The sequence below is a fragment of the Miniopterus schreibersii genome, assembly GCF_964146895.1.
Source record: "Miniopterus schreibersii genome assembly, chromosome: 3".
Classification (NCBI taxonomy): Eukaryota; Metazoa; Chordata; class Mammalia; order Chiroptera; family Miniopteridae; genus Miniopterus; species Miniopterus schreibersii.
The window spans coordinates 2,782,347-2,808,668 of record NC_138103.1 but is presented as its reverse complement, the minus strand read 5'-3'; the positions used below and the strand labels follow the sequence as shown (position 1 = coordinate 2,808,668).

The following is a 26,322-nucleotide window of genomic DNA, read 5'->3' as shown; positions in this document are numbered from 1 at the left end:
ACGCGGGCGAGGTGCGGCCGGGCGGAGGGGGCGCAGCGAGCCGTTCGCACTGGCCCTCAGCCAGACGGCGCCTGGCCCCTCGGCGCGTCTCCGGCCGTGCTTGTACGTGGCTGCCCGTGTGACAGACGTGTCCTCCCGCAACCCCGGCCCGGAAGCTGGCGCGGGCAGTGCCCTCGGAAGGCTCAAGCAGTGAGCGCGTTTTCTACGGCAGCGATTTTCAACCTCTTCATCTCACGGCACAGAAACTGCTTACTGAAATTCTGCGGCCCACCAAAAAATACATTAAATATTTTTTGCTGACCTGACAAAAATAAATAGGTATGATTTTGATTTTGATTCGCACCGGATGGCTATTGTTGTGTAGGCTGCTGTCATTTTTTAACTTGACAACCTAAGGGAAAAGAGGCCAGTGCCCCTGACTGAATAGTCGGGTATTGCAGGTTTTAAAGATTCTGCCAGAGCCCTGGTTGAAAATCACTGCTCCCTGGGGAAGATGTATGGATGGCCTAAGAAATTACATCATGTCTAAAACTCTACTTAACGTGTGCTCTGTGCATGAGCACCACCTGGGAACTTGTTAGAAAAGCAGGTGAACAGGTCACTGGACTTGTTGAATCGGAATCTGTCTAAGGTGGGTCCTGGGACTAACCTGGCCCCCTGTGAGTGACCCCTGAGTGCGTCTGAGGCGGGTCCTGGGAGTAACCTGGCCCCCTGTGAGTGAGTCTGAGGTGGGTCCTGGGACTAACCTGGCCGCCCCGTGAGTGACTCCGCTGCGGGGGCTTGAAAGGCTCTCCTGCAGGGGTTCAAATGCAAAGGTCAGATGCACTGTTCTCAGGAAGAGAAACCACAAGAGCTTCTGTCTGATGTCATTCCATTCAGAAATGGTTAAATCTTCAAAATAAAAATGGACAAATGGAGTAAAAGAGGGTGGTGAGTAATAATAATAATAGTGAAATAGCAGTAATGTAGCTAGCACTTAGTGACTATTCCCTAGGTCCCAGGTTCCATGCCAAACATGTATATTCTTTATCCGACTGCACTCTTCTAGCGGTCCTGTGAGGTATGCATTACCTCCATTTTATCGGTCAAGAAATGGAGTTAAAAATGTGAAGGAATGATAGGCAATTGCAGACCCGGTGTTTTGCAGCCCTGTGTCCACAACACTGTCAGCCTGGCTACTGTGTCATTAGAAATCAACTGTGTGTTGCATACATTTGGTTTTACGTCTTCCTTGGAGACAGGGCCAACATCTCACGTTGTCCCCTTTGTCCCCATGCCTAGCAGAATGCCTACACATAGTAGGGACCTGCTTTTGGAACTTAACTGAGTGAAAGGAAACATGATTGCTTCTGGTGCAAGGACAAGATGCAGCCTGCAAGCTGGACCGGAGCAGGAAGTCAGCCTGTGGGTAAAGGAAGGAGGTGCCATTGCCCCGGAGTGCAGAAGATGCCAGTGCCGAGCGTTACAGCCTGCTCCTCCGGCCCTGGCCACTCACTGGACGGCCGCCCAGCCCTTTCTCATCTCATTTATTCAGTCCCAACCCCTTAGTAGCAATATGATCGGAGGCAAGTCAAGTGATTTTCCCCCCTCCAGCAATAATCAGCTATTTGGATGTATGAAAAAAAAGGTAGGGTATTTGAATTTAAATAGGGCTGTGGTTTTGTCAGATAAATAAAATGGGAAGAAAGATTAGCAAGGGCATTGAGGGTGTTTTCAAGGGAGTGATTACAGTGCACCATGAAATCTCACCTGGGACGAATGGAGGGAGGGCTAGAGGAAATGAGAGACTGAGAACACTCATGGGCTCAGCAGGCTGATTGGCAGTGACTTACTGCTGTGGGGTACTAGGGTTCGTGAACTGGAACACTAGGAAGCGGTGTAAGATCCCGGGGTACATGAAATTGAATTGAGAAAGTGGTGTCATTTCTGGGATGACAAGCTCCAGGTAGGAGGTGGCTGAGGAGGTGGAAACGATGCAGGAAGTAAGGGGGTGCTTTATCCCTACTATGCGATGTTCTGTTTCTATTGTTTTATTCCACTTGGGGATCAGTTAGAAACAATGTTGAGTAATGGCAGTGGGATTGCATGATCAGGAACTGGGGTGCGGTTATGTTAGATGGCCTTATCCTGCGAGTGAAATTGGCCATTTCTAGCTAATTGCAATGATCTTGTGGTTTTCTCCTTTGACTTAGAAAGAGGATGACTATTTCAATAATAGGATTTCTAAGGTTGAACCATCTTTGTATTCTTGCTAGGGGTCATTATATATCAGCCTTCTGGCAGGTAGTTTGATTCCATCTGCTAATGTATTCCTTTGGGTTTTTCTTTCATAAGTGAGATGGTTGGCACGGTATCCTTAACACCCGTACAACTCACAAGAGCTACACGACTTCCATTTTCTCATCTCCTTCCCTCGGCTACTTGCGTTACCGGTTTTTGAATTGACTCCTAATTAACTTCTTTCTGTTTCTCCAGCCTGATGTCTGTTCCACCGTAATATGGCCACATCCGCACTGCTCTCCTCGGCTGCCTTCCTTCTCTAAGCTGGTCTTGTAGCCTTCTTTGCACGGCGTTCTTGATAGAGGGTGGAGTCAGTATTTTTCCAGCCTTCTCTCTATGGGCTGTTTGGGTACTGAGTATGGGTGCTACGTGGGTGATGGCTGTGCCTTGGTTCAAAGGACAACGCTTTCTTTTTTAGCTCACTCTTTCTGAATTGAGGTAAAATTCACATCACATAAAAAGTGGCCTTTCGTGCACTCACAGTGTGCACACAGCCACCATCCCCATCCAGATCCAAGAAAACTATTGCCTGTAAAGGAAACTACATACCCATTAAGTAGTCACTCGCCATCCCCCTGCCCCCACACCTGGCAACTGCTAGTCTGCTTTCCGTTTGTGAGATTTACCTGTTCTGGATGTTTCCTATTAGTGGAATCATACAGCTCGTGACCTCTTGTGTCAGGCTACATAGGTGTTCATAGCAGCACTATTCACAACAGCCAAAAAGTGGACACAACCCAGATGCTGATCGGCTGATGGGCGGGTAAACAAAATTGGTATATCCGTGCAGTGGAATGTTAGTCGGCTGTAAGAGAAGCACCGGCACACGTGCTATGACGTGGAGGAACCTTGAGAACATTGTGCTGAATGGAAGGAGTGTGTCTTCCTTTCGCCTTCGCGGGAAACAGGCTTAGAGGACGCACGGTTGATCTTGGGGGTGGAGTGGGGAGAGCGTGAAGAGAGTCAGCAGTCAATTTTAAACCAATATAGAGCAGGGCCCACATCTTGTCAGTTTGTCTCACTTTGAATGCTTCCTAGCTATTGATGTTAATACAATAATGTTCCCATTAAGTGAGTGTGAAGCCAAGAGCCCTTCCCCAGGCTCTGTAGCACTTCGGGTGGCGCTCAGACGCTCTGGGTGTTATAATACTGAAGCTGTTTCTCTTTTTCCAGTAAGAGATGCTAAAAACCTGGTACCCATGGACCCCAATGGCCTGTCAGATCCCTATGTGAAACTGAAACTCATTCCTGACCCCAAAAGTGAGAGCAAACAGAAGACCAAAACTATCAAGTGCTCCCTCAACCCCGAGTGGAACGAGACATTCAGATTGTAAGTGGAAATTATTGTAGCCCAGCATGAGGGTGGCCCACTGAGACGGGGCTCCTCTCTAGCTCTGTTTCCTTCCCTCCCCCCTTCCCTCCCTCCCCCCTTCCTCCCTCCTTCCCACCTTCCCTCGCCCCTCCCTCCCCCTTCCACCTTCCCTCCCTCCCCCTCCCTCCCCTTCCACCTTCCCTCCCTCCCCCTCCCTCCCCTTCCACCTTCCCTCCCTCCCCCTCCCTCCCCTTCCACCTTCCCTCCCTCCCCCTCCCTCCCCTTCCACCTTCCCTCCCTCCCCCTCCTCCACCTTCCACCTTCCCTCCCTTTCCCTCCCTGCCCCCCTTACTCCCTCCTTCCCACCTTCCCTCTCCCCTCCCTCCCCTTCTACCTTCCCTCCCCCTCCCCCTCCCCTCCCCTCCCCTCCCCACCTTCCCTCCCTCCCCTCCACATTCCCTCCCCCTCCCTCTCCCCACCCTCCCTCCCCCCACATTCCTTCCCTCCCCCCACCTTCCCTCCCCCTCCCCACTTTCCCTCCCCTCCCCCCACCTTCCCTCCCTCCCACCTTCCCTCCCCCCTCCCCTCCCCACCTTCCCTCCCCCTCCCCACCTTCCCTCCCCCTCCCCACTTTCCCTCCCCTCCCCCCACCTTCCCTCCCTCCCACCTTCCCTCCCCCCTCCCCTCCCCACCTTCCCTCCCCCCTCCCCCTCCTCACCTTCCCTCCCCCTCCCTCCCCCACCTTCCCTCCCTCCCCTTCCCTCTCTCCACTTTCCCTCCCTTTCCCTCCCTCTCCCCACCTTCCTCCCCCACTCTTTCCTTCCTCCCTTCACTCCTCTTCCATCTGCATTTTTGCATTGCAAGCCAACTAAACATTGGAGCCTATTTTTTCGTAGAGTTGAGAATGTCTGTGGTGTGGGGGAGTGGGTGGCACAGAAAACAGTGTGATGTGTTGCTAGGTGAAGGCAAGTTGTGGGAAGCTCAGGGTCTGCAAACCCATAGGGTGTGGCGCTAACCTCTCTAGGGCTGGGCTTACGGACAGTGCTGGGCCTGCAGCCCTCTGAGAGCGCCCACCAGCTTCCTCGGGGGTCTTCCCTGGTCAGCACTCCGAAACCCAGGGGACCGCTTTTGGATACACCTGGGCCAACAAGTGTTAGTGATATGGGCGGATGTTTAACGAGCATGTACTGTGTGTAACAGGCACTGTACGGAGTGGTCTAGCTCTGTTGGCCATTTCAACCCATTTTACCAATGGGGCTTACAGAACGTGCCCCAAGTCCCACGGCAAATATGGCTGAGAGTCAGCCTTTGACAGTCTGACACGAGGCCGCGGGCCGGAAGCATGATTCCCCGCAGGGAGCCTCATCCCCTCTTTCCTCCCTCCAAGCCAGTCTATGGGCCCGTCGCAGCCTCAGCCAAGGGGATGCCTCCGAATACAGTTTTCCCCAGACCAGCACCAGCACGGCTCCCTCCATCATTTCCCCAGCTTCTCCCTGTAACCCACGTGTGCGAACACCCACACAGTTACATAATTGACATCCATATTTCTTACAGTGACGGTGTCTACAAGATTTCCAGAACACCACAAGCCCTACTGAGACATAAGGAAGGCGGCAGAAGTGGCTAGACTGTCCCCCTCAGAGCTGGCGTGGGCCCTCTGCCTGGCTAAGCCACAGGCTGTCAGACAGAAAAAGCTCTTCCTCCCTGGGGAGCTCGCCTGGGATGGAAACGGAATATATTTCTTGCAACAGCTTGTAATCTTTAAAACTTCCTACCTTCGAGCCTTGTCCTCTTGTACGTTTCATCTGCTTGAGAAATCCCTGTGACCGGCACTGACTTCCCCCCGTCTTTTCTCTCTGCAGCCAGCTGAAGGAATCGGACAAAGACAGGAGACTGTCCGTGGAGATCTGGGATTGGGACCTGACCAGCCGGAATGACTTCATGGGATCTCTGTCGTTTGGGATTTCTGAGCTGCAGAAAGCTGGTGTCGATGGCTGGTAAGGAAGCTTTTGCTTTGGAGGCCGCGATACAGCTTGGTCCATCAAGCGTGGGGTCGAGACTGTCCTTCTTCTACAAGTGAAATACTGAAGCAGAGTCACAAAGGGATGGCTCGTAGACTGCACTGGCCTCACAGATATGCTTTATTTGGTCCTTGTGCTGAAAAGAAAAAAATTAATTGCCAATATTTTAAAAATCAAGACATTTCCCATAAAAGTCTAGACTTATGGCTTGAAAAGCCAGAAAAATCTGGGCACACTGGGCCCAATCAAATGAGACAGTTGAAAAGTTAATGCCCCCGTAGACAGGATTTTGCATTTGCCACAGTTGCCACCACTCCCTATTGTTTTACACCAGCCCTACTTTATACAATGATATGATCTGACTGGCCCCGTGGCCTCTATTAAAGTGGCTCTCACAATTTACCCAGAATAACATGCAATCCCCGGTCAAATTTTGACTCTCTGAGAAGATTCTCCTTCCCCAGGACTGCTGCCGAGCCTGGCCGCAGAGCGCTGGGCTTGCTGGCATGGTCAGCAGCATCGTCTCCTTTGTTCTGGGGCTGTTGCTCTGGTCCCTTCTTAAGGCAGAAAATCCTTGCCCAGTGTGCCCAGCAAAGAGGCTGGGTCCGCCGCCTCGGCAGCCCGGGAGCGAAGGAGTCAGCAGACAGCCCCGCGGCGCTGTGGTTTGGGAGAGCGGGAGCGTGGCTGCTCTGATCTCCGTAAGAGAAGCTCTTTCATTTCTGAGTGGCCTTGGGCCTTTTCAGCTATAAGTCCGTCAAAATCAAACTGATTCAGCAAGAAAGAGACCCATCAGCGGGACCACGCGTCCTTTCCCTTGCTCACTGTGCAGATGCCTGTCTCTCCTCTGTGCTGGTCAGGGGCTTTGGTCCAGTGTGTGCTGAGTGTGTGCTGGGCACTGGAGCTGTGTCAACTGTGGGACAGGCGCGCCCCATGGAGCTGAGCTTTGGGAGGGGGAGGCAGACCTGGGAGAGGCAATCACACAGCGAGCCGAAGCTAAAGCTAACCAATGACACGAGCAGACAGGCGAACAGGACAGAAGCCCAGCGTAAAAAAGTAAAATAAAATAGTAATGTGTCTGAAAGCACAGTGCACAAATGGTTAAAAACATAATTCTCATAAAATGAGAATTTGTCAAAGTTTTCCTTAGCTCCTAAGTGAGGAAACCAGAAGAGGAGTGGCTGACGAAAGGGCTGTATGTGAGGAGATGAGGGAACGCTGGCATAACTGAGGCCAGAGGTGAACGGCCGCTGAACAGAGCCCGAGAGCAGGCCCGGGGCCAGCCGGTGTGGCGGCTGGGGCGCAGGGGCGCCTCGGTTTCCTCGTTCACATCCGTCTCCGCAGAGTTCGGAGACCACCTGGGCCCCCCTGGCTTGTGAATAAGCAGTAGTACCGTGAGAAGGGGAGAGCTAATTAGAAAACGCTCTAGCAGGATATGAAAAGGTCACACTGTCATCTTTTTGCCTTTTCTCCAAGTTTTGGGTAACTTTTCTTGACGTGTGGACGATTTAACTCTGCACGCTCCCACATCACCACTCTCAGATTTGAGTGCCTTCCTCGCTGAGTTGGGCACAAAGAGGTTAAGAGGAAGAGCTGCGACCCTGGGGGTGTAAGGGAGACAGGAGAGGGGTGATAATTATAGTCACGATAGCACTAGCTGCCACTGGCTCTTACTCCACTGCCGGCACTGAGCTGATCGCTCTCCAGGCCTCGGGAGTCACACTGACGCGCCTCTAATCAGATGTGCGGAAAAACACAGCTTCTTCATTTTCTACAATGGCCGTTGCAGTTTTTGACCTCATGGTGGCCGAACACAAGGGGACCTCACTGCACGCGGTGTCTCTGGCTTGCATGCTGCCCAGCGGCCAGTCCTGACGGCCCAGCCAGCTTTGGGGCACCGTTCTGGCTTCACGCTGGAGTCCCAGTCCCTGGCCTGGGAGGTCCCTCCACACAGTGTCCTTTGTCCCACCTCCAGGCACAGCCAGGCGCCACCCACTCAGCACTTCTGTGCCTGAGTCTCCTGTGTGGGGAGCCTGGCGCGCGGTCTCAGGGCCCTCACCTTGCCCCCTCCCCGCAGCTGCTGCTCGGCTCCAGGCCTCCGTGTAGGCCTCTGCCCCGGGCCCAGCCAGGAGGGTGCACAGCCCCTCTGTTCTTACCCTGTCCTCACCCTTCTCCCTCCCGTGGTTCTCCAGGCCCCAGAGGGCAGGGCTGTGTCCACGGTGCCACCGCCCTCCTCCCGGCAGGGAGTGCAAAAGGCTCAGTGATAAGGGACAGCACGTCCGGAGCACGTCCTGAGTCTCCCGGCATTTGCGCTTGCACCATCCGTAACTTCTCCAGCGGTTCTGGGTGGAGCGTCGTCCCTGGATCAGTGTCGTCAGGCCATGTGGAGGGGCACACAGCTCCTGAGGGACAGGCTGGGGTTCGGGTCCAGGCATCCACCCCCATTCTGCCCCTGCTGCAGGGGTGCAGACCTGGAGGTCACAGAGCCTCTCCTGCCGGGCGGACGGACGCCTTGTGACCGTCCGTGAGTCGTGTCACCTCTGTGCTGCGGCCTTCTCAGCAGATGTGCTTCCATCCCCAGGATAATTACAGCACCCCCCCCCCCCATCCTTTAGGATGGTTGTGAAGTTGATGAAATAATCTGATTGTTGAGAGGGAAGTTTGCAAAATAAAAGCCCTCTTCAGATTTTGCAGATAAAAGTCCTCTTCAGATTTAGGGCCAAAACATCTCTGATGCTTTCTTAACTGTAAATGTACCAAATTCTAGAAATTTGGGTTCTTGTTCCAGGAATTCTTTCAACATCATGTGGTCTAGGGTAAGCCACGCCCCCGGCTGAGACTCAGTTTCCCCTCTGGAAGGGGGTGCGCTCTCCCGGCTGAGGCTGAGACTCAGTTTCCCCTCTGGAAGGGGGCGCGCTCTCCCGGCTGAGACTCCGTTTCCCGTCTGGAAGGGGGTGCGCTCTCCCGGCTGAGGCTGAGACTCCGTTTCCCGTCTGGAAGGGGGTGCGCTCTCCCGGCTGAGGCTGAGACTCAGTTTCCCCTCTGGAAGGGGGCGCGCTCTCCCGGCTGAGACTCCGTTTCCCGTCTGGAAGGGGGTGCGCTCTCCCGGCTGAGGCTGAGACTCAGTTTCCCCTCTGGAAGGGGGCGCGCTCTCCCGGCTGAGACTCCGTTTCCCGTCTGGAAGGGGGTGCGCTCTCCCGGCTGAGGCTGAGACTCCGTTTCCCGTCTGGAAGGGGGTGCGCTCTCCCGGCTGAGGCTGAGACTCAGTTTCCCCTCTGGAAGGGGGTGCGCTCTCCCGGCTGAGGCTGAGACTCCGTTTCCCGTCTGGAAGGGGGTGCGCTCTCCCGGCTGAGGCTGAGACTCAGTTTCCCCTCTGGAAGGGGGTGCGCTCTCCCGGCTGAGGCTGAGACTCAGTTTCCCCTCTGGAAGGGGGTGCGCTCTCCGGCTGAGGCTGAGACTCAGTTTCCCCTCTGGAAGGGGGCGCGCTCTCCCGGCTGAGACTCCGTTTCCCCTCTGGAAGGGGTGCGCTCTCCCGGCTGAGGCTGAGACTCAGTTTCCCCTCTGGAAGGGGGTGCGCTCTCCCGGCTGAGGCTGAGACTCAGTTTCCCCTCTGGAAGGGGGCGCGCTCTCCCGGCTGAGACTCCGTTTCCCCTCTGGAACGGGTGCGCTCTCCCGGCTGAGACTCCGTTTCCCGTCTGGAAGGGGGTGCGCTCTCCCGGCTGAGACTCCGTTTCCCGTCTGGAACGGGTGCGCTCTCCCGGCTGAGACTCCGTTTCCCCTCTGGAACGGGTGCGCTCTCCCGGCTGAGACTCCGTTTCCCGTCTGGAAGGGGGTGCGCTCTCCCGGCTGAGACTCCGTTTCCCGTCTGGAAGGGGGTGCGCTCTCCCGGCTGAGGCTGAGACTCAGTTTCCCCTCTGGAACGGGTGCGCTCTCCGGGCTGAGACTCCGTTTCGGTCTGGAAGGGGGCGCGCTCTCCTGCTCTTCTGTGTGCTGTGCTGTGAGGCCGAGTGGCCCTGAGCTCCCAGATGTGAGCGGCAGCCTCAGCCCATCCCCCCACCCCCTGCTCTGCCACCAGCTGTGCCTGCTGTCAGATTCTCCTCTGTGCTTCTAGTTTTATTTATGCCGTCTCCTTTCTGCCCCCTCGTTTTCCAGACGCTTGTCTATTTTATTGTTGTTTTGGCTCTTTTCCCCCAAAGAATCGGCTCTGGGATTTGGGCATCAATTCTGTGTTTTTTTCTCCTTCCTGTAGGCTTGTTTTGTGGTTGCGTCTGAACTTCAGTTGAATATTTTGCTAATTTATTTTCCTCTCTCAGCATCTTCTGCTCTTTACAAAGTGAACAAGCACTGGAGGGACTAAATATTCCCTCCAAGTTTTCACACGCGGCGTTCCAGCCCTTGCTGCTTACTCGGGGTCTGCAGTTGTAGTTTTAATTTCCTTTCCAACGTGCTTTTATCCGTAGAGAGGCCCCCAGAGGATGCCTGAAGCCCCAATAGGCTGACCCCATTTCCTCCACACGCACCTTTCACTGAAGGAAAGTGCCCCGTGGCTTCCGTGGCCCGGCCACGCTGCAGCTTCTCGCCTCTCCTGCTTTGGGGCTGTTACTAAGCAGAATAAGGGTGATTTGAACACAAGCCCTGTAATACTGGGATAGTGGATCCCATCCCCAGGGCGGGAGCGTTACAGTGTGACACGCTGGAGGAAGGGACGCCCCGCACCCGCGCTGCTGGCCGACCCCCGTTTTAACAAGGAAGGCCACCCCGCCCACGTGGACCTGGGCAACATTGCGCTGCATGTGTTTATATTTGTACAGTTACTTTCTACTTGTCACAAGTGATGTTGGCCTTCTTTATAAGAGATACCAAGTGTCTTTCAAAGTGAATTTATTATAAAAAATAAAAGACAACTTAGGGAAAAGCATTAGTCGATGATATCCAAATTTAGCGAAATCCACAAAGGCGAATAAAGTTTGCCGAACACCGCTCCGTGGCCTCTCGCTATGACTTTAATTTGTGGACATTCCCAGAAGCGCCTGCTGTGTGCAGAGCACCCTGTTGCCTTCTAGAAGACACAGATGTTCTCTCCTTTTTTGTCTTTCTTTTGGCAATTCCAGTGGGACTTGGAGGAGAGAACTGAATGTTAAACGTGGAGACTCGATGGTCGTCTCCGCTCTGAACCACCCAGCCTTTATTTCTAGAAGCTGCCTAGGATGATTTGTGAATGGAGACAGAAGTTGTGATGAAAACCGTAAATTGGTTAGGAAGCCTCTTTAGGGAGCGAGGAGCTGGGGACCTGGCCCCTACTGACCTGAATGCCCGCGGAGTGCCCCCGATCCTCCCTCCTCTCACCTTGACCGGTGGGGCGTCCCGGTGGCCGGGAACCGAAGCTGCCGTGTTTGTGTAACACGCCGGTGTCGGTGAGGACGGTGCGGCGCCTCTTCCTGAGCGCTCGCTAAGCGCCGGGCACCGCGCTCATGGTTTCCGTGCACCTGAAGGCGAGAAAATCCAAGACTCGGGGTCTGACCAGCTCACCGGGTGCCCGGGAGGCGAGGCAGGGCTGCGAGCCCCCCAGACGTGGCCTGCCTGCAGGACGTGTGTCCCTAACCCCTGAGGAGCCCCTTTCTCAAGAGGCCGAGCACTTTGGGGGCTTCTGCACTTTGGGGGCTGCTCCCAGGAAGGGTGGCATCGTGGAGTTCAGTCCCCAGCCCCGAGTGCAGGACGGCACGCTGGCAGCGTAGGTAGAAGGTAGTCGAAATGCTGGGAGAGCGCGACAGGAATGCGCGGGCCGCGGAGGGCTTCCCGCATCCTCGGAACGAGAGCGCGCCACGGACGGAAGCGGGAAACATGCGTGTTGGGTGATATCACCAGGACGGTTGTTTGGGGGGCGAGAACAAGAGAACTTTGCATCCTGTAAGCACAGAATATACATTTTCTGATGTCCGTAGAATCGTTACAAAAATAAAAATATATAGCATACCTGGCTACCCCCCCCCCCCCCCGCCCAGAACAAAAGACCCTCCGTGTGTTACTTAAAGTAGAGCTTTCCTGGGCCTCCTCTTGTTCTACCAATAAGATGCTATCGAGTAGAGTGATGGAGTTTGCCTGCCCGTGTCTCCCTTTAGGTTTAAGCTGCTGAGCCAGGAGGAGGGCGAGTACTTTAACGTGCCCGTGCCGCCGGAAGGAGGCGAGGGCAATGAGGAGCTGCGGCAGAAATTTGAGGTGAGACATCTTTCTTTCTGCATCAATGGGAACCAGTTGGGTCTGCTTCTGCGCTGTTTGTCCCATTTACGGTGTGGTTTCTACTGAGGCCTTTCGTGACTCCTTTGCAATGTTGTCTCCCAGAAAACTCCTATTTATCCTTCAAGACCTCAATTAAATGTCCCCTGCCTCGTGAAGCCATCCTGCCTCCCTGTCTTCATTCAGGAAAGTGCTCCCCGTGCCCAGGTGGTTTTGGTGGTGGCTGGGGCTGGGCTGGTGGTGATGGTGAACACGTTGGACAGAGGAGTGATATATTTTGGAGGCTGAGTCAACGAGGTTTGCTGAGAGATAGGTTCTGGGTTTGGGTGTGTTGGCAGGATGGTGCTGTACTGGTTTAAATGGAACTGACTGTGCTGGTGACTCCACGGAATACCCATGGGTGTGTCTTCCAAAGAACAGGAGCCCCGACTTTGGCTCTGACCTTTCCTCCAGTGCTGGCTCTGCTTCTGCCTGAGATAAACCCTCCCCTTCTGTGGGGCCAGTGAACCCTGTTTCCATCCATGTGAGAGTGAGCGGTATGTAGGGCACATCCCAGTTTTACAGAGAGAGGGTTTGGGGAAGATGAGTTTGAGTTCTTTTATTATTTGAGTACTGAGTGATTTTAAAGTTGTTTCATGGAGGAAAACATGATTTTGTTTTTGCAAACTCAATATGCTGAGTCTATCAGGAAAATTACCAATTTTAGATAAGCAGTGATGGCTTACTGGCTCTGAAAAAATGTATCACACAGGTAAAATGAGATAGATTACCATCATCGTTATTCATCGAGTAATCTCACAAGCAAATAAGAAAATATGATCAGGTAAAGTTCTGTGGAAGAGAGGTCCTCAAAGTGGTACTTTGAGAACATAAGAGGGAAATGTAACCTTGTCTGAGAGCACGGGGACAGTGTCATTGAGGAAACAGGAATGGAAATTAACCAAGTAAAGGGGGAAAAGCATTCCAGTCAGAGAGGACAGCACGTGCAAAGGCCCCGTGATGGGGAGTTACCGCAGCTGCATGAGACTGACAAGGAGGGCGGTGTGGGGGGGCAGAGAGCAAAAGCGGGTTCCAGTGAGGCTGCGAGGGAGGCGGAGGTCTGAGTGGAAGGGCTGTGCTGGCCGCAAGGATTTTGCCATATTTCAGGAGCCATGTTAGTGTCCCCCTGAAATAGATGGAAAATGCACGTGAGTGTTGAGCCTTGTCTTGGGCCTGTGCCCTCCACAAACATGGACTGTGGAGATGGCGCTGACCCAGTGGGATAGCCCTTCCTGGAAACAAGTGGAACAGCAGGCTGGCCCTGAGCTTGGACCTGAAGGTCATTCCCGTGTACCTGGGTCACGACCAGAGTAGTTGACAGGAGCACTTCCCTTCCGGCAGGGCTGAGAACTGGGCATCGTTTGATAAAAACAAGTCCTTCCAGAGAACACTTTCCATCTCTTTCCCTCACCTTCCTGATGACATGTCCATTTGCTGCTCTGTTAAAACGAATTACTGTGAGTGACAAAAAAAAAAAAAAGGCCAGTATTTTCTTGTATAAAATAAAGTCTCAATTTTGCCAAATGATTTCTTCTGTCCTAGGGCAGCCGGGGTGGCATTTCAGGACACAAGGAACATGTTTCCTACACGAACAGAGCATTTATTGAGGCCAGTCGCTGGCTTGAAGTAAAGGGCTGTTTTGTCTGCGTGAGACAAATTGTGTACCCCTTGCTTCCAGCAAGAGCCCCAGATGCTGTATGCCTGGATCATAGCTGCTCCTGACAGAGCTGTTGACCAAAAACTGTTTCCAACAGACTGGAAGGTGTCCTCAGACACACAGGAGTTTCAGTAAACCTTGAGCGTGAGCAGTGAAACCCTGTGCAGTCACCAGTTAGCACCCAGAGCGACTCAGAAATTATCTTCAAGTCTCTGTTCTGAGTGATGGTCAAGCCAGGCTGCTGGATCGGGTGATAGAATTCACTGTGGGGCGAGCAGGGGCACCTCGGGAGGTCAGAGTGGGCTCCGGGGGGGGTTTCTTCAGACCCCTAGCTTGCCCATGGGCCAGGGAAGGGAAGGCACCATTTTGGATGGTTCACGATGGGTTTGGTGACATTTTCCTAAAAAATTTCTTAGAATCTTTTAACTTAATAAAATGCTGACTATGTGCCATTTATTATTGTAAATACTTTAGAAAGATTAACTCATTTAACTCATCCTCATGGCAACTCTGAATGTTAGATGCTGTTATCACCCCTATTTTTCTTTGACCAATGAGGAAACTGAGGCCCAGAGAGGTGACACCACTTTGTCACACCCGCGGGCAGTCACTGTCCTGCTCTGAGAGTCCCCAGCGGCAGACTCTCAGGATTCGAGTGCGCGCAGTTTCTCTGGAGGAGACCCCAGGAGGCACCATAGATCGGGGGCGATGTGCGGGAAGGAAGGAGCCCGAGATGCAGGTTATCAAGCAGCTTGCCTGTTGCTGTGGGAAGCTGGGGCTTCATCCTGCCGGGAGCTGAGTGCGTGCTGCAGGGTTTCCCGGCCGAGGGGTGGGAGGCTGGCGTGCCCCCCTGCTCCCTTCCACACGCAGCTGCGGGCTGCTTCCAGGGAATCGACTCGCCAGCACTTCCAACTCGCCCCGCTCGCGGGCTGCGCTTGCTCCTGCAACCAGGAGCTGAGCCCACCGGCGGGTCACCGTGTCCTGGATGAGCAGCCCGGGTGTAGAGAGGAGTGTCCCGCGGGGAGCTGGCGGGACACCTGGGGCGGCATCTGTGCGTGTAGCCTCTTCTGTACCAGTGGTTTCAGAGCCAGACTGCTGAGCTTTGAATCCCAGCTCTGCCGCCTCCTTGCTGAGTGCCGTAGACAAGTTATTTGACATCTCTGAGCTTTCAATTCTCCATCTGTCAAATGGGGAGCTCAGCACTTCTTACCTCACAGGGTTGTGTGAGGACTGAATGAGATAATGCACTTAGAACAGCATCTGGCATCTCGTAGCATTCAAATGTCAGGTTGTCGTCATCATGATCGGCTCCCCCGTGGAATAAATAAAGCTCAGGACATGCTCCTGGGCTTGGGATGGGCTGCTTGTGGGTCAGGAAGCATCTACGGGGACTCTCAGCCAACTGAGGTCTCTGCCACCACAGCTGGGTCCGGGGGAAAGGGGTGTGGAAGCTTTTTGTAGGGGTGGGGCTGGCAGAAGAGCCCAGCTTAAGCCAGGACAGGCGTTAGTCACCTGAAACGAGCCCGGAGGCTGGCTGCCCGGCGCCTTCACCCTCCCCGCGCAGCCTTGAAGAGGCAGAGCTCTTCGCTCGGAAGCTCCGTCTAGCATTTGCTTCCTCTTTGAGCACCGAGTTCATGTCTAAATCACAGACATGAAAAGGCAATTATTAGTGTGTTCCTGTTTCTGAGCCATGTCCAACCCAGTAAGACTGAGGATAATTTTAATTTGGGCCTCAATTTAAAAATGTTTGCTTTGATAGAGAACCTGCTAGGTATGAGGTTACTGGCACCACCCCATGGTCGTTGGCACCAATTCAGCACCAACAGGAACCCTCAATTTGGGGTGCAGTGAAGAAGGAAACTTTTTTTGGTGCAAACAGTTCAACAGTGGTACAGTTTGCTCTGCTCCAGCAAGACGTCTGGTGCTCCAGCGCTGGCCCCGGAATGCAGTCCCCGGCCTCTGGTGGGAAGCCGCCCTCTAAGCCAGAGGCCGGCCGGCTTCTGCGGGCAGCGCCCCGCCCCGTCCCCAGCTGTCCACCCTCAGGCAGGCGAGGACTCGGAATCCTCACAGTTCCACTGGTTCAGAGGCGCCGTCCTGATGGGTGAGCGCAGAGCCTCTCCCATGGGCCGGAGCCGCGCAGCTCGCTGGCTGGCCAGGCCTCGGGCCTGCTGGGCGAAGCCGCCCCAGGAGCTCCTTTATAAGGGCTGCTGGGATGCGGGAGCACAGCGCCGGCGGCCCGCAGCGCAGCGGAGGTTCCTGTGTGAGCGTCAGCTTGCCCGGGAGGCCCCTGCACAGAGAAGGCTGCTAGGCTCTGCTGTTGTTTTGTGGAGTTTTTTTTTTACACCCAGTTAGCCACCCTTCTTAGGTGTCTTTTTTCTTAGGGTTCACACTGGGGATCATGGGACTTTCAGAGGGACACAGGACAGAGTTCTTGTCCTCTCAAGTTCTTGTCCTCTAAAGGGGTCACAAACCCAAATTTTTTCAAGAGCCAGGCAGATTATAAGGAGGGGGAAAGGCGTGGTGTAAGACAGCGGGGGTTGGTGGGGACTGTGGTAACGAGAGGGCATATCCCATCCAGAAGCACCATGCCTTACTGGATGGGGCTCAGTGTTGCCAGAGCTACAGTAGTGCCCCTTTATTTGTGGGGGATACATTCCAGGATCCCCAGTGGATAGTACCAAACCCTATATATACTGTGTTTTTTCCTATACATAATACACTTTATGGCTTCTCTTTGCTATATCTGAATGGCCAACATCACTACTGTTGCATTTTGGGGCCAATATTAAGTAAAATTAGGGTGACTCGAACACAAGCACTGTGATACCATGACAGTTGATCTGATGACTGAGAGAGCTACTAAGTGACTAGCTGGTTAGTAGCTTATACACATGGAGACACTGGACAAAGGATGATTCACGTCCTGGATGGGACAGAGTGGGACTGCATGCGATTTCGTCACACTGCTCAGAATGGCGTGTGATTTAAAACTTATGAATTGTTTATCTGGGGAATTTTTTATTTACTATTTTCAGACCACAGTTGACCATGAGTACCTGAAACTGTGAAAAGCAAAACTGAGGATAAGGGAGACTAATGTTTTTCTTTATAAGAAGCTTGGAATCAGGTTTTTAGAGGACATCTCTTGATTTTTAAGTTGTCAACTTATTTAAATATTAAAACAACAGACCAGGCTGATAGAGCTATTAGACTTCTGATCTAGAGTCTAGAAGCTTAGATAACATTCTGATTTAGTCTGTTCAGATTGCTATAAAAAAATGCCAGAGGCTGGGTGGCTTCAACAACAAACATTTATTTCCTCACAGTTCTAGAGGCTGGGAAGTCCAAGATCAAGGTCCCTGCAGATTCCGTATCTGGTGAGGGCTTCTGGTTCACAGACAGCCACCTCTCGTTCGCACGTGGTGGACGGGACAGAGCGCTCTCTTCAGGATCTTTTAGGGCACTAATCCCATTTGCAAGGGCTCCACCCTCACGATCTACTCCCCTTGCAAAGGCCCTGCTTCCAAATACCATCGCACTGGGGGCTAAGATTTCAACATGCATAAATTCCTCACTCCTAGAAGCAAATGCAGTAATAAGGCTCTGGCAGCTGCAGGTCTCCCTGCTGGTCTCCTACCCTCTCCTTGTTTCAGAGCATTTTCTGCCATCTGAGTCGCTGTTCTGCAGCTCACAGAAACAGGTCCCTCCCCCGTCACACGGAGGACATACATGGGCCTCACCCATTCATTTATCCATTTAGCCAGAAACTATATTAGTTGCCAGGGAAATTGTCTGTGCCCTTGCAGTTTTCAGTACCCTGGGGGAAGCAAGTGGACAGACAATCATCACCCAATATAGACAGGAAGTGAAATGGATGAAGAGAGCAAATAGGGACACCTAGTCCAGACACAGGGAATCAAGGAGGGCTTCCCTGAGGAAGTGAAACTGGGGTAACTAAGTTGATGAAGGAAGGGGAGAGAACAGCCTTCCACACAGCAGCAAGAGCTCGTGCAAAGGCCCTGAGGTGGGAGGTGAAAGAATGAAGCTGAGCTGCAGGGAGGAGTGATGAGGTTGGAGAGCAAGGTGGGGCCTGATCGTGCTGGGCCGTGTTGGCCAGTAAAAGCTCCGAGGTCTTTATCCTAAAAATAATGGGTCACCGCTGCAGCATGTTAAGCACATGGTGACCAGGTAGGTGTGAGGACGTGGAAGCTCACTCTGCTGCATGGGAAGCCCAGTGTGGAGGGAACCAAGGTGACTGTCCAGGTGGGAGGTGAGGGCAGGCGATGTTGATGGAGATGGAAAGAAGATGAATTCTAGAGGCAGCAAGGAGGAAAAAGTGACTGTTCCTGGTGAGACCCGAGTGAGGGTGACAAGAGAAATGGAGATGCCAACGATGGTCTCCAGGCTCCAGCCTTGCAGAGTGGATGTTGGCCATGGTTTTCATGGGGCGGGGGTGGGGGTGGGGCAGGGCGGCAGGAGTGGCAGGGACCACAGCACGCACTGTCCACATGTGTCTTCCCACAGAGGCATCGTCAAACCCTAATGATGTGTCTGTGTGTTTCCCCCTCCAGAGGGCCAAGATCGGCCAGGCACCCAAGACTCCGGAAGAAAAGACGACCAACACCATAGCCAAATTTGACAACAATGGGAACAGGGACCGCATGAAGCTGAGTGATTTTAACTTCCTGATGGTGCTTGGGAAAGGCAGCTTTGGCAAGGTACAGTGGGGTTTGGTGGCCGTACTGCTCCAGAATAAATGACCAGCAGGCAAACACATTTGCTGTTCACATGGGGTTTATATTCCGGTGAGGGAGAGAGTAAAAGTAGATAGGTCTATACTATAGTTTGTAGTAGACGCTGTGGAGGCAATGAAGAGAGTGCTGTGCCACAGACAAATCAGGAGGGGACCCACTCAGACTGTCTGAGGAGGTGACATACAAACTGAGGCCTGGGGATGAGAATGAACCTGCTGTGCTTTCAAAGAGCTAGGCGAGAACAGCATGTGCAAAGGTCCTGGGGTGGGGAGGGCTTGGTACATTTTAGGTACCATTGGAAGGTGTTGGGGCCGAACTGTCATGAGCAAAGGAGGTAGTGGGATGTGAGTTTGCAGAGATGGGCAGGGCCTCGTGAGCTGTGATGGGGAGCTTGGGTTTTATTCACAGTGCAGTAGGGAGCTACTGAAAGATTTTAAGCAGAGAATTGACACGATCAGGTTTGCCTTTTGGAAAAAGGCAAACTCTTGCAGCCAAGAACGAAGACAGTTCCTTTCACATAGCAGCACAGTTGAAGGACGACCCTGGGACTCGTAGAGTGGTTCTGGATGCTTTTATAGATACCGGGAGGTGCTGTTTTACTGACATCGAGATGGTGTAATAAGTATTCCTGACTTGTTTAGTGTTGTTTTGAGTCTTTTAAGCCCTTTGTGTTCTACAAATCTGTCTGGTATAAATCTCATGCCACGAACTCAGGTGTGCAAAAATTATAAATTCCTTCCCCATCTCTGTAGCCTAAGTAAAAACATGAGTGTTATCGTTGAGTTCCTCTCACACCGCCCGCATCCCAGCACGTGCAGTCACGGTGAGTCCTGACACCTGCTTCTCCAAAGCCCGTCATGAACTGCCTGGCTGCTGTCCGTCTTCACCACTGCGAGCCTGACCTACGCCAGGCTACCCCTGGCTACTGCGGAAGCTCCCGGCTGGCTCCCCTGCTTCCACACTGCGGCCTGTAGTTAATACCTTTTCATTTAGCAGCCATGCCATTCATTAAAGCCCTGCATTGGGCCAAGGCACTCCCTGCTCATGGCACCCCAGTGACGTCTTCACAGCTAGAGTAAACTCGGTGCATCGTCCTTGGCTTACATCCTTCATCATGACCCTTGGTATGATCTCTGCTCGACGACGTTTTCTCCCTCCTGTCACCCACTGTGCTTGGGCCACAGGGTGGTTCTTGGGATTCTGAAGCATACAAAGCTGCCTCCTCCCTCAGAGCGTCTGTGATGCGTGACTGGCTCCTTCTTGTAATTCCCATCTCAGTTTATCTGCCACCTCTTTCGAGAAGCCTTCCCAGACCACCTCCTCAAAGAGGCTCTCATTCATTCTCCGTTATATGTAACCGTCGTAGCTCCCGCCACCAGGTGATATTTTCTTGTTTATTGGTTGGTCTTCTCCTTCTAAGATCTGACCTCCACAAGAGCGGGGACCCTCTCTGCCATGTCCACTGCTGTACCCCACTGCCTGTGGCTTGAGTTCGTTCAGGGCCTAGACTGAATGCGTAAGTTTTTCTCGGTGGGTCACAGGCCGTCTGCTGAGGTGGGGTCAGGGCTGGCCCACGTTGGAAGAGCCTCTCATGGACAGGGCGTTGAGAGCAGGAGCACGCAGTGAGTTTGATGAGCAGTCCCAAGGGCCAAACGAGAAGCTGGTAATGGCAGTGCCCGCCCCACTGCGCGCTCTGCCAGCAGCTGGGGGCAGCCTGGATGTGCACGTGGAGACGGGGCGGGGGGGGGTTGAGCTAAGCGTGGGGACTAGAGCATCAGCGAGCAAGGAGACCACAGCAGCAGGGGAGGTAAGGGTTCTGGGGTGAGAGACGCCCAGTGCGCACCCGAGGGAGCCTGCTCCTAGCCGGTGCTCAGTGAAAGCAAACGGCGTCTAGGCTGGGATGGAAGGAAGTCAGAGCTGGAAGAGGTGGTAGCCGGGTGGGAAAGGAGGAGTCTGGAGGCCTGGGGGTGGAAAACAGATGGATGAGGTCAAGGGATTTAAAATGCTAAGAACAGAGCCATTTAGATCCCAAAGAGGGGCGGTTTCCACTACGGCAGGGAGGGGCGTGGCCTACTGAAGGGGCTCGAATAAGCTGAGGCTGTCGGAGAGTTTTTTAAAATTATATTTTTAGTAAGCAGTATATTCATGGCTCGTAATTAAAATTATACTTAAAGGGTAAATATTGAGAAATCTTGCTCCCACCCAAGTTCGCGTCTTTTTGTGCCCCTCTCTGCTACTGCCCTCCATAGGCCAACACTTGTTCTTTTAATTTGCATCTTTCCAGTGTCTCTATGCTGATTTAACTAGTGTAAATGTGCATTTTTATTCTTGGCCTTGTTGCCTCAGAAGTTAACAAGATAGATTGGGGAGTTTTAGATGGAGGGATGGGAGCTCCGGAGGGCCTCGTGGAAAGGGGGTGGGGGAGGGTCATTGGGGAGCAGTGTGGGAACGAGAGAGAATAGAGGATATGTTTCCATGGAAACTGTTATAATAATTGAGAGTTCTGTTTCAGACTGGGGAGGTGGCATCAAATAAGTCACAGATGACAACAACAGTGTGTCATGAAAGCAAGTGGATAACAAAACCTCCGTGATCCTTCGAAGCACGTCGTGACCCTTTGTCACTCTGGCTTTGCCAGTCGTGGTTTCACGTCCACGTGGTTTTATATTTAAATGCCCACTTTTAACATTTTGCTGTCTTGCTCCTTAAAGGAATAACGCAGCAGGGCAGCGGCTCTTCCTTCCAAAGGTGAGGCGGACGACCTTTGGGGTAATCTGTTCACACCTCCTGCCCCCATGTCCACCGAATCAGATCGGGCCCAGGAACCCATGCCCTGAGCCCCATAATAGAGTGACAGAAGCGTTTTTCTAAGATCTATGGAAAAAACTGAGAAAGCAGGAGTGAAAGCTATTGAGAGCCAAATGACTAAGCCCTGTTTCAACAACTTTTGTGAAAGAACTATCTGGAGAGTTTGCCCTGAGCAGGTAAGGGTTTCCCTGAGGTGTCACCTGACTAGAGCGGGGCCCCTGGCCTGTCGGGCTGTGTGGAGACTCGTGCCTTCCAGAATGTTCACTCACTTATTATTTAACGGCTCTAAAATAGTTTTCCCCTTCGGTCTCTGTTTTCTGTGGTTCCTTGAACCTTTAACTCCAGCTTTGCCAACCACGACACTTTCCAGGAATTTAGCCTCTGGCTGTCGAGTGGCTCCTGGAGTTGAGTTGTGCTCCAAGTCTGTGATGGGCAGATACGTACGGTCCAGGCTGACGATGTAGTGTGCTCACGGTTCCTACTCTCACTGAACTTTCTCCCCAACATTTTATTATGAAAATGTTTTTTTAATTCAGAAAAGTTGAAAGAACTATACAGTGAGCATCCATAATACCCGTCACCTAGATTCTACAGTTGGCATGGGCCTGTGTGCACTTTCCCACATACCTTTCCATCTGTGTGTCCCTAGGTTCACCCACTTTTCAGTGCATTTCAAAGCGAGTTGCAGACATTGGTACACTGCACCCTTAAACTCTTCAGCATACGTATCATTGAACCAGAATTCAGTATTGTTTATGACTATTTTAAGGTAAAATTTACATACAGTGAAGGCACAGAGAAGTATGCCAGCCTATGAATTTTGAAAACTACGTACTTTGAAACCCCGCGGGGGGTGCACATCAATCTAAAAAGCCACACAGACCTAAGGTGCTGCTGAGCGTGGTGTGTGCTCTGCGAGCCTTGGGAGTTGGGGGGCCCTTGTGAAGGCCGCGAAGGCTTCGTAACAAAGTGACCGAGCTGTGTCTGGAGGACCCGTTGAGGACGCGAAGAGGGGAGGGGTAAGTGAAGCTCTCCGAGTGTCTCCTCCTTCTGACCCGGCTGGGGCGACCTGGGCGGTGGCCAGGGCACCTAAGCTCCTTTGCTAGCGAGGGTGGATTCAACTGCTGTACCCCCCCCCCCCCAATGTATACTGGGTCAGGCGCCAGAGAAGCTTCATTTCACTCATCTGACAGTATGAGGTGGGTGTTCCTGGGCGCCCCCACACCCTCCGTGTGGTGGGTAAGGGGCCCAGGCGTCTTCATCTCGCGTGGCCCCTCGGATCCCCATGGCCTTGGTCTTGTCTGCATCCAGAGGCGGAGGGGAACGAGGGGAGGGAGAGGCACACGTTGCTTCTGAAAAGTCTTAGTTTGGACGTGGCACCCAGTGCTTCTGCCTCCCCACTATTAGGGAGACCTTAGCCGCATGGCCACGCCTCGGTGCAAGGGAGGCTGAGAGAACAAGCCCGTGGTCAGCCGCACGCTCTAATGTTCAGCTGCTGTTGGAATTTTCCTTGGGGACACAAAGGACCTTCTGACTTGCCCCTTGAAAACTCCCAGTTTATCACACCCCCCAAGCAGAAGGCTTCATGTCCTCCCCCCAGTGATATTTCCTTGTGTTCAAGTCATGGGCAGTCCAGGGGCTGGGGCTGCTTTTCCTGAAGCATAGCACAGCCAGGAATTAACCGAGTAGGAAGAGGTCAGTTTACAAAATTAAAAGAAAAGAGTAGGAAGTCTTTAGAAGCCGGGGGCCCAGGTGTTAGATTTGTCGCTTCAAAGATACTTTCAACAATAACGATAAATTAAAAAAAAAAAAAAAAAAAGGTCCCATCCAGGGTGTTGCTTTATATGCTTTTAAGATTAGCACTAAAAGCAGAAGCCAAGTGGTGGAAACCAAACCTGAGCCTTCTAGTGCCTGAGGGCGGGAGTGTCACTAAGGAGGCCACTGGGGGCTAGGCTGGGCCCCATGAGGCACCAGACCCGGCCCCTGGTGCTGCTCTCCTGGGTGCTGACGCCAACTCCTCCAGCTCAAAACCCGCTGTGCAGCGGGGCTGATGGGGCGCAGCCTTGGCCAAGTGTCCGAAATACTAGTTATTCAGGCACCTGCTTGTTTTTTACCATGCACGTCCCTCCTTTACACTACCTTAAATAGTTTCCTTTAAGTTGATTTAGTTGACTTCTTTCTTTTTTTTTCAACCCTCACCTGAGGATATGCTTTTGTTAATTTTTAGAGAGAGAGGAAGAGAGAAAGCGAGAGAGGGACATCGATGTGAGGGAGAAGCACTGATTGGTGGCCTCTCCTCTGGGCCCTGACCAGGGGCCAAACCCACAACCGAGGCATGAGCCCTGGCTGGGAGTCGAACCCACAACCGAGGCATGAGCCCTGACTGGGAGTCGAACCCACAACCGAGGCATGAGCCCTGACTGGGAGTCGAACCCTCGACCGAGGCATGAGCCCTGACTGGGAGTCGAACCCACAACCGAGGCATGAGCCCTGACTGGGAGTCGAACCCTCGACCGAGGCATGAGCCCTGACTGGGAGTCGAACCCTCGGCCCTCTTGGTGCGCGGGCCCAGCCAGCTGAGCCACCGTCCAGGGCTGGCTGACTTCTCTTTCTCTTCCCATTGCCTGAAGCAGTAATACACGGGAAGCCACAGGCTCCATCTGCCTGTCATATATTTATTTCAATGTGTTTAGGAGAATTTGTTAAAAGAAGTAATTTTGTTTGTTTACTGCTGGTGGTACAGTTAACACGTTTTGTGGAAAACCGTCCTAAGGTCTTACACTCACAATGACAGTTTGGCACTTTAGTTCTATTCTATTTCTAAGAACACGAAGTGGTTTTGCTATGTTTTTTGTTCATACTGGGAAAGTGCAGAAAGTCTCTGATCTTCCCTGTCCCCATGTCCTTTCCTTTCGATGAGGAGCACTCCCAACATGTCCTGTGCCCTTAAACACCTTTCCGGTGATCTTGGCCGTCCCTTCTGTCACTTATGGATTAACGTGCCCATAGACTCAGACCACCCTGGGATTTGCCGCCTCTGCCTCCCCCCTCGCCCCGTGACTCCCGCCCCAGCAGCTTCTGAAGCTCCCGTGTCCGGGGTGACCAGCGATCAGCTCCTCACTCCCCAGGCCTGAGACACGGTGCGCTGGCTCCGGTGACAGCAGAGGGCAGCTGTGAGGGGAAGGGACTGGGACTCAGATTGGACCCACACCCCATTCCAGGGAGAAGCTATCACTTTTATAAAAACTGCCTCTGACAGGCATAATTAAGCATTTGTTCATTTAAGAAGTGTTTACCGCCCGCCCGGTGTGGCTCAGCGGTTGAGCGTCGACCTGGGATCCAGGTGATTGCATTTCAATTCCTGATCAGGGCACATGCCCGGGTTTTGGGCTCGATCCCCACCCAGGGGCGTGCAGAAGGCAGCCGATCAGTGACTCTCTCATCATTGATGTTTCTCTCTCTCTCTCCCCCTCCCTCACTTTCTCTGAAATCGATAAAGATATATATATATTTAAAGTATTTACTAAGCATCTACTATGTGCCAGGCACTCTTCTAGTGCAGAGGACATGGCTGTGAGCAAATGTCTGTCCCTGTGGAACGCATGTTCAGTGGTGGCGAGGCGCTGATGTGCTGGTGACACCGCCGGTGCGCCAGGCTCTGCTGGAAGTGCTTCACAGGTGCTGGCTCACGCTTACGCTGGCCCGTGGCTACTATTATCCCATTTTACGGGTGAGGACATGAGATGCAGAAAGTGGAGATAACCTGCTAAAACCACACAGCTTGTTAGCGGCATTTAATGGACCAGGTTTGATTTTAAATATGTGTGATCCTGGGTTCTTCATTGCAGATGCTTCACACTTGCATTTCTAGTCTACACAGTGGTCACCTCTCCCTGCTGCAAACGTGTTTGGGAGGTTAACCATTTTCCCATTACCCCCTCTCTGCTTTCGCGCTACATGCTAAGCAAGGTTTGCATGCCCGGTGTTTCTCTGAGCTCTGCCACCAGACAGGCTGCTCGCCCGTAGTGCCCACAGCGATGACGGATGCTCCAGGTTTTCTGCTCTTCCTGCACCACTGTCTGCCTGTCCACCACCCACCTGTGTGCGATCGCTCATTGGAACTGAGCCATGGGTAGGGACTCCTGAGAGGGCCCCAGGAATGGACTTCACCCCTCTGGCCTCTGCCCTTCTCGCCGCCTCTGAGGCTTCAGCTCGTGGGATCCTCCCAGTCTTTTCTCCCCAGCCCTCAACCTGCATTTCTCCTAACCTTCACGACGCTGACTCCCGTTCCACTCTCCACCCCCACTGCCTCCAACTTTTATTGAGCTCATCCTGATTGCCAGGGACTGTGCTATGGATTCACATGCATTATATCAGATTGATTCTCACCACAGCCCTGCACGGCAGTTACCAGCATTAACCCTGTTATACTTCCATGGAAATTGTGAGTCAGAGAGGTTGAGTGGCCTCCCCAAGGGCACACAGCTGGGAAGAGGCAGGACCAGCACTTGAAACTAAGTTTCGTGATTCCAGTTGCCTCTTTCTGTCACTAACAGCACTTGTCTCTACTTTGCAGTTTCAAAATTGCCTCAGAGCTGCATAAAGACACCTGGGGGTACCTCTTCCACTCTGGGAAAAAAGAAGTTGTGTCTTGTGATTGCATTGTTATAAGGATGAATATATTAATGTTACGTGTCAAAGCATTTTCCTCAACCTAAAAATCTATTCATTTCTTGTGATTTAAAAGACATTAAAACGCTCTCATGAGCCCCTAAAAAGACTGTGTCTGCCCCCTCACACTGCGCTGCATGGGCTTGGTGAAGTTGGCCCCGGCTGCTGGCACCAGCTCCCCAACAGAGCGTCCCTCAGCAGCCTCCCAGCTGGCCTCCCCGAAAACCACCCGGTTAGTAGTGCGCACTCCGGGTTTGGGCGCAGAGAGCAGCCCAGGCTCCGAGCCCCAGATACAGGGCTTCTGCTGGACCCGGCGCAGCACTGAATGAGACAGGAAGGCATTGCCCGAGGAGATGAAAGTCAGTTTAGTTCAAACCGGTTCACAAAGGCCTTTTCTGAAGTGTTGGCGCTCCTGTGGTGGAGTCCGTCCTAATTTTAGTCTCATCAGTGGCGTGGACTCTCACGCACACACTGGATGTGGTTACATAACCCTGAGGACAAAGCACTTCCCTTCACTCAACCTGCTGTGCGTCTTCCTGCAGCACAGGG

The 26,322-nt window shown here is 52.9% G+C and overlaps 1 protein-coding gene across 2 annotated transcripts in view; it reads left to right on the top strand.

Annotated features, from left to right (window-relative positions):
* PRKCB (protein kinase C beta) overlaps positions 1–26,322 on the top strand; it is a 274,237-nt gene that overhangs the window by 183,981 nt on the left and 63,934 nt on the right. For both annotated transcript variants that reach the window (XM_081132525.1, XM_081132524.1), the window contains exons 6-9: positions 3,454–3,610; positions 5,455–5,589; positions 11,730–11,826; positions 18,112–18,258. In XM_081132525.1, coding sequence (XP_080988651.1) covers positions 3,454–3,610; positions 5,455–5,589; positions 11,730–11,826; positions 18,112–18,258 — 536 coding nt within the window. The remainder of the gene's footprint in view (positions 1–3,453; positions 3,611–5,454; positions 5,590–11,729; positions 11,827–18,111; positions 18,259–26,322) is intronic.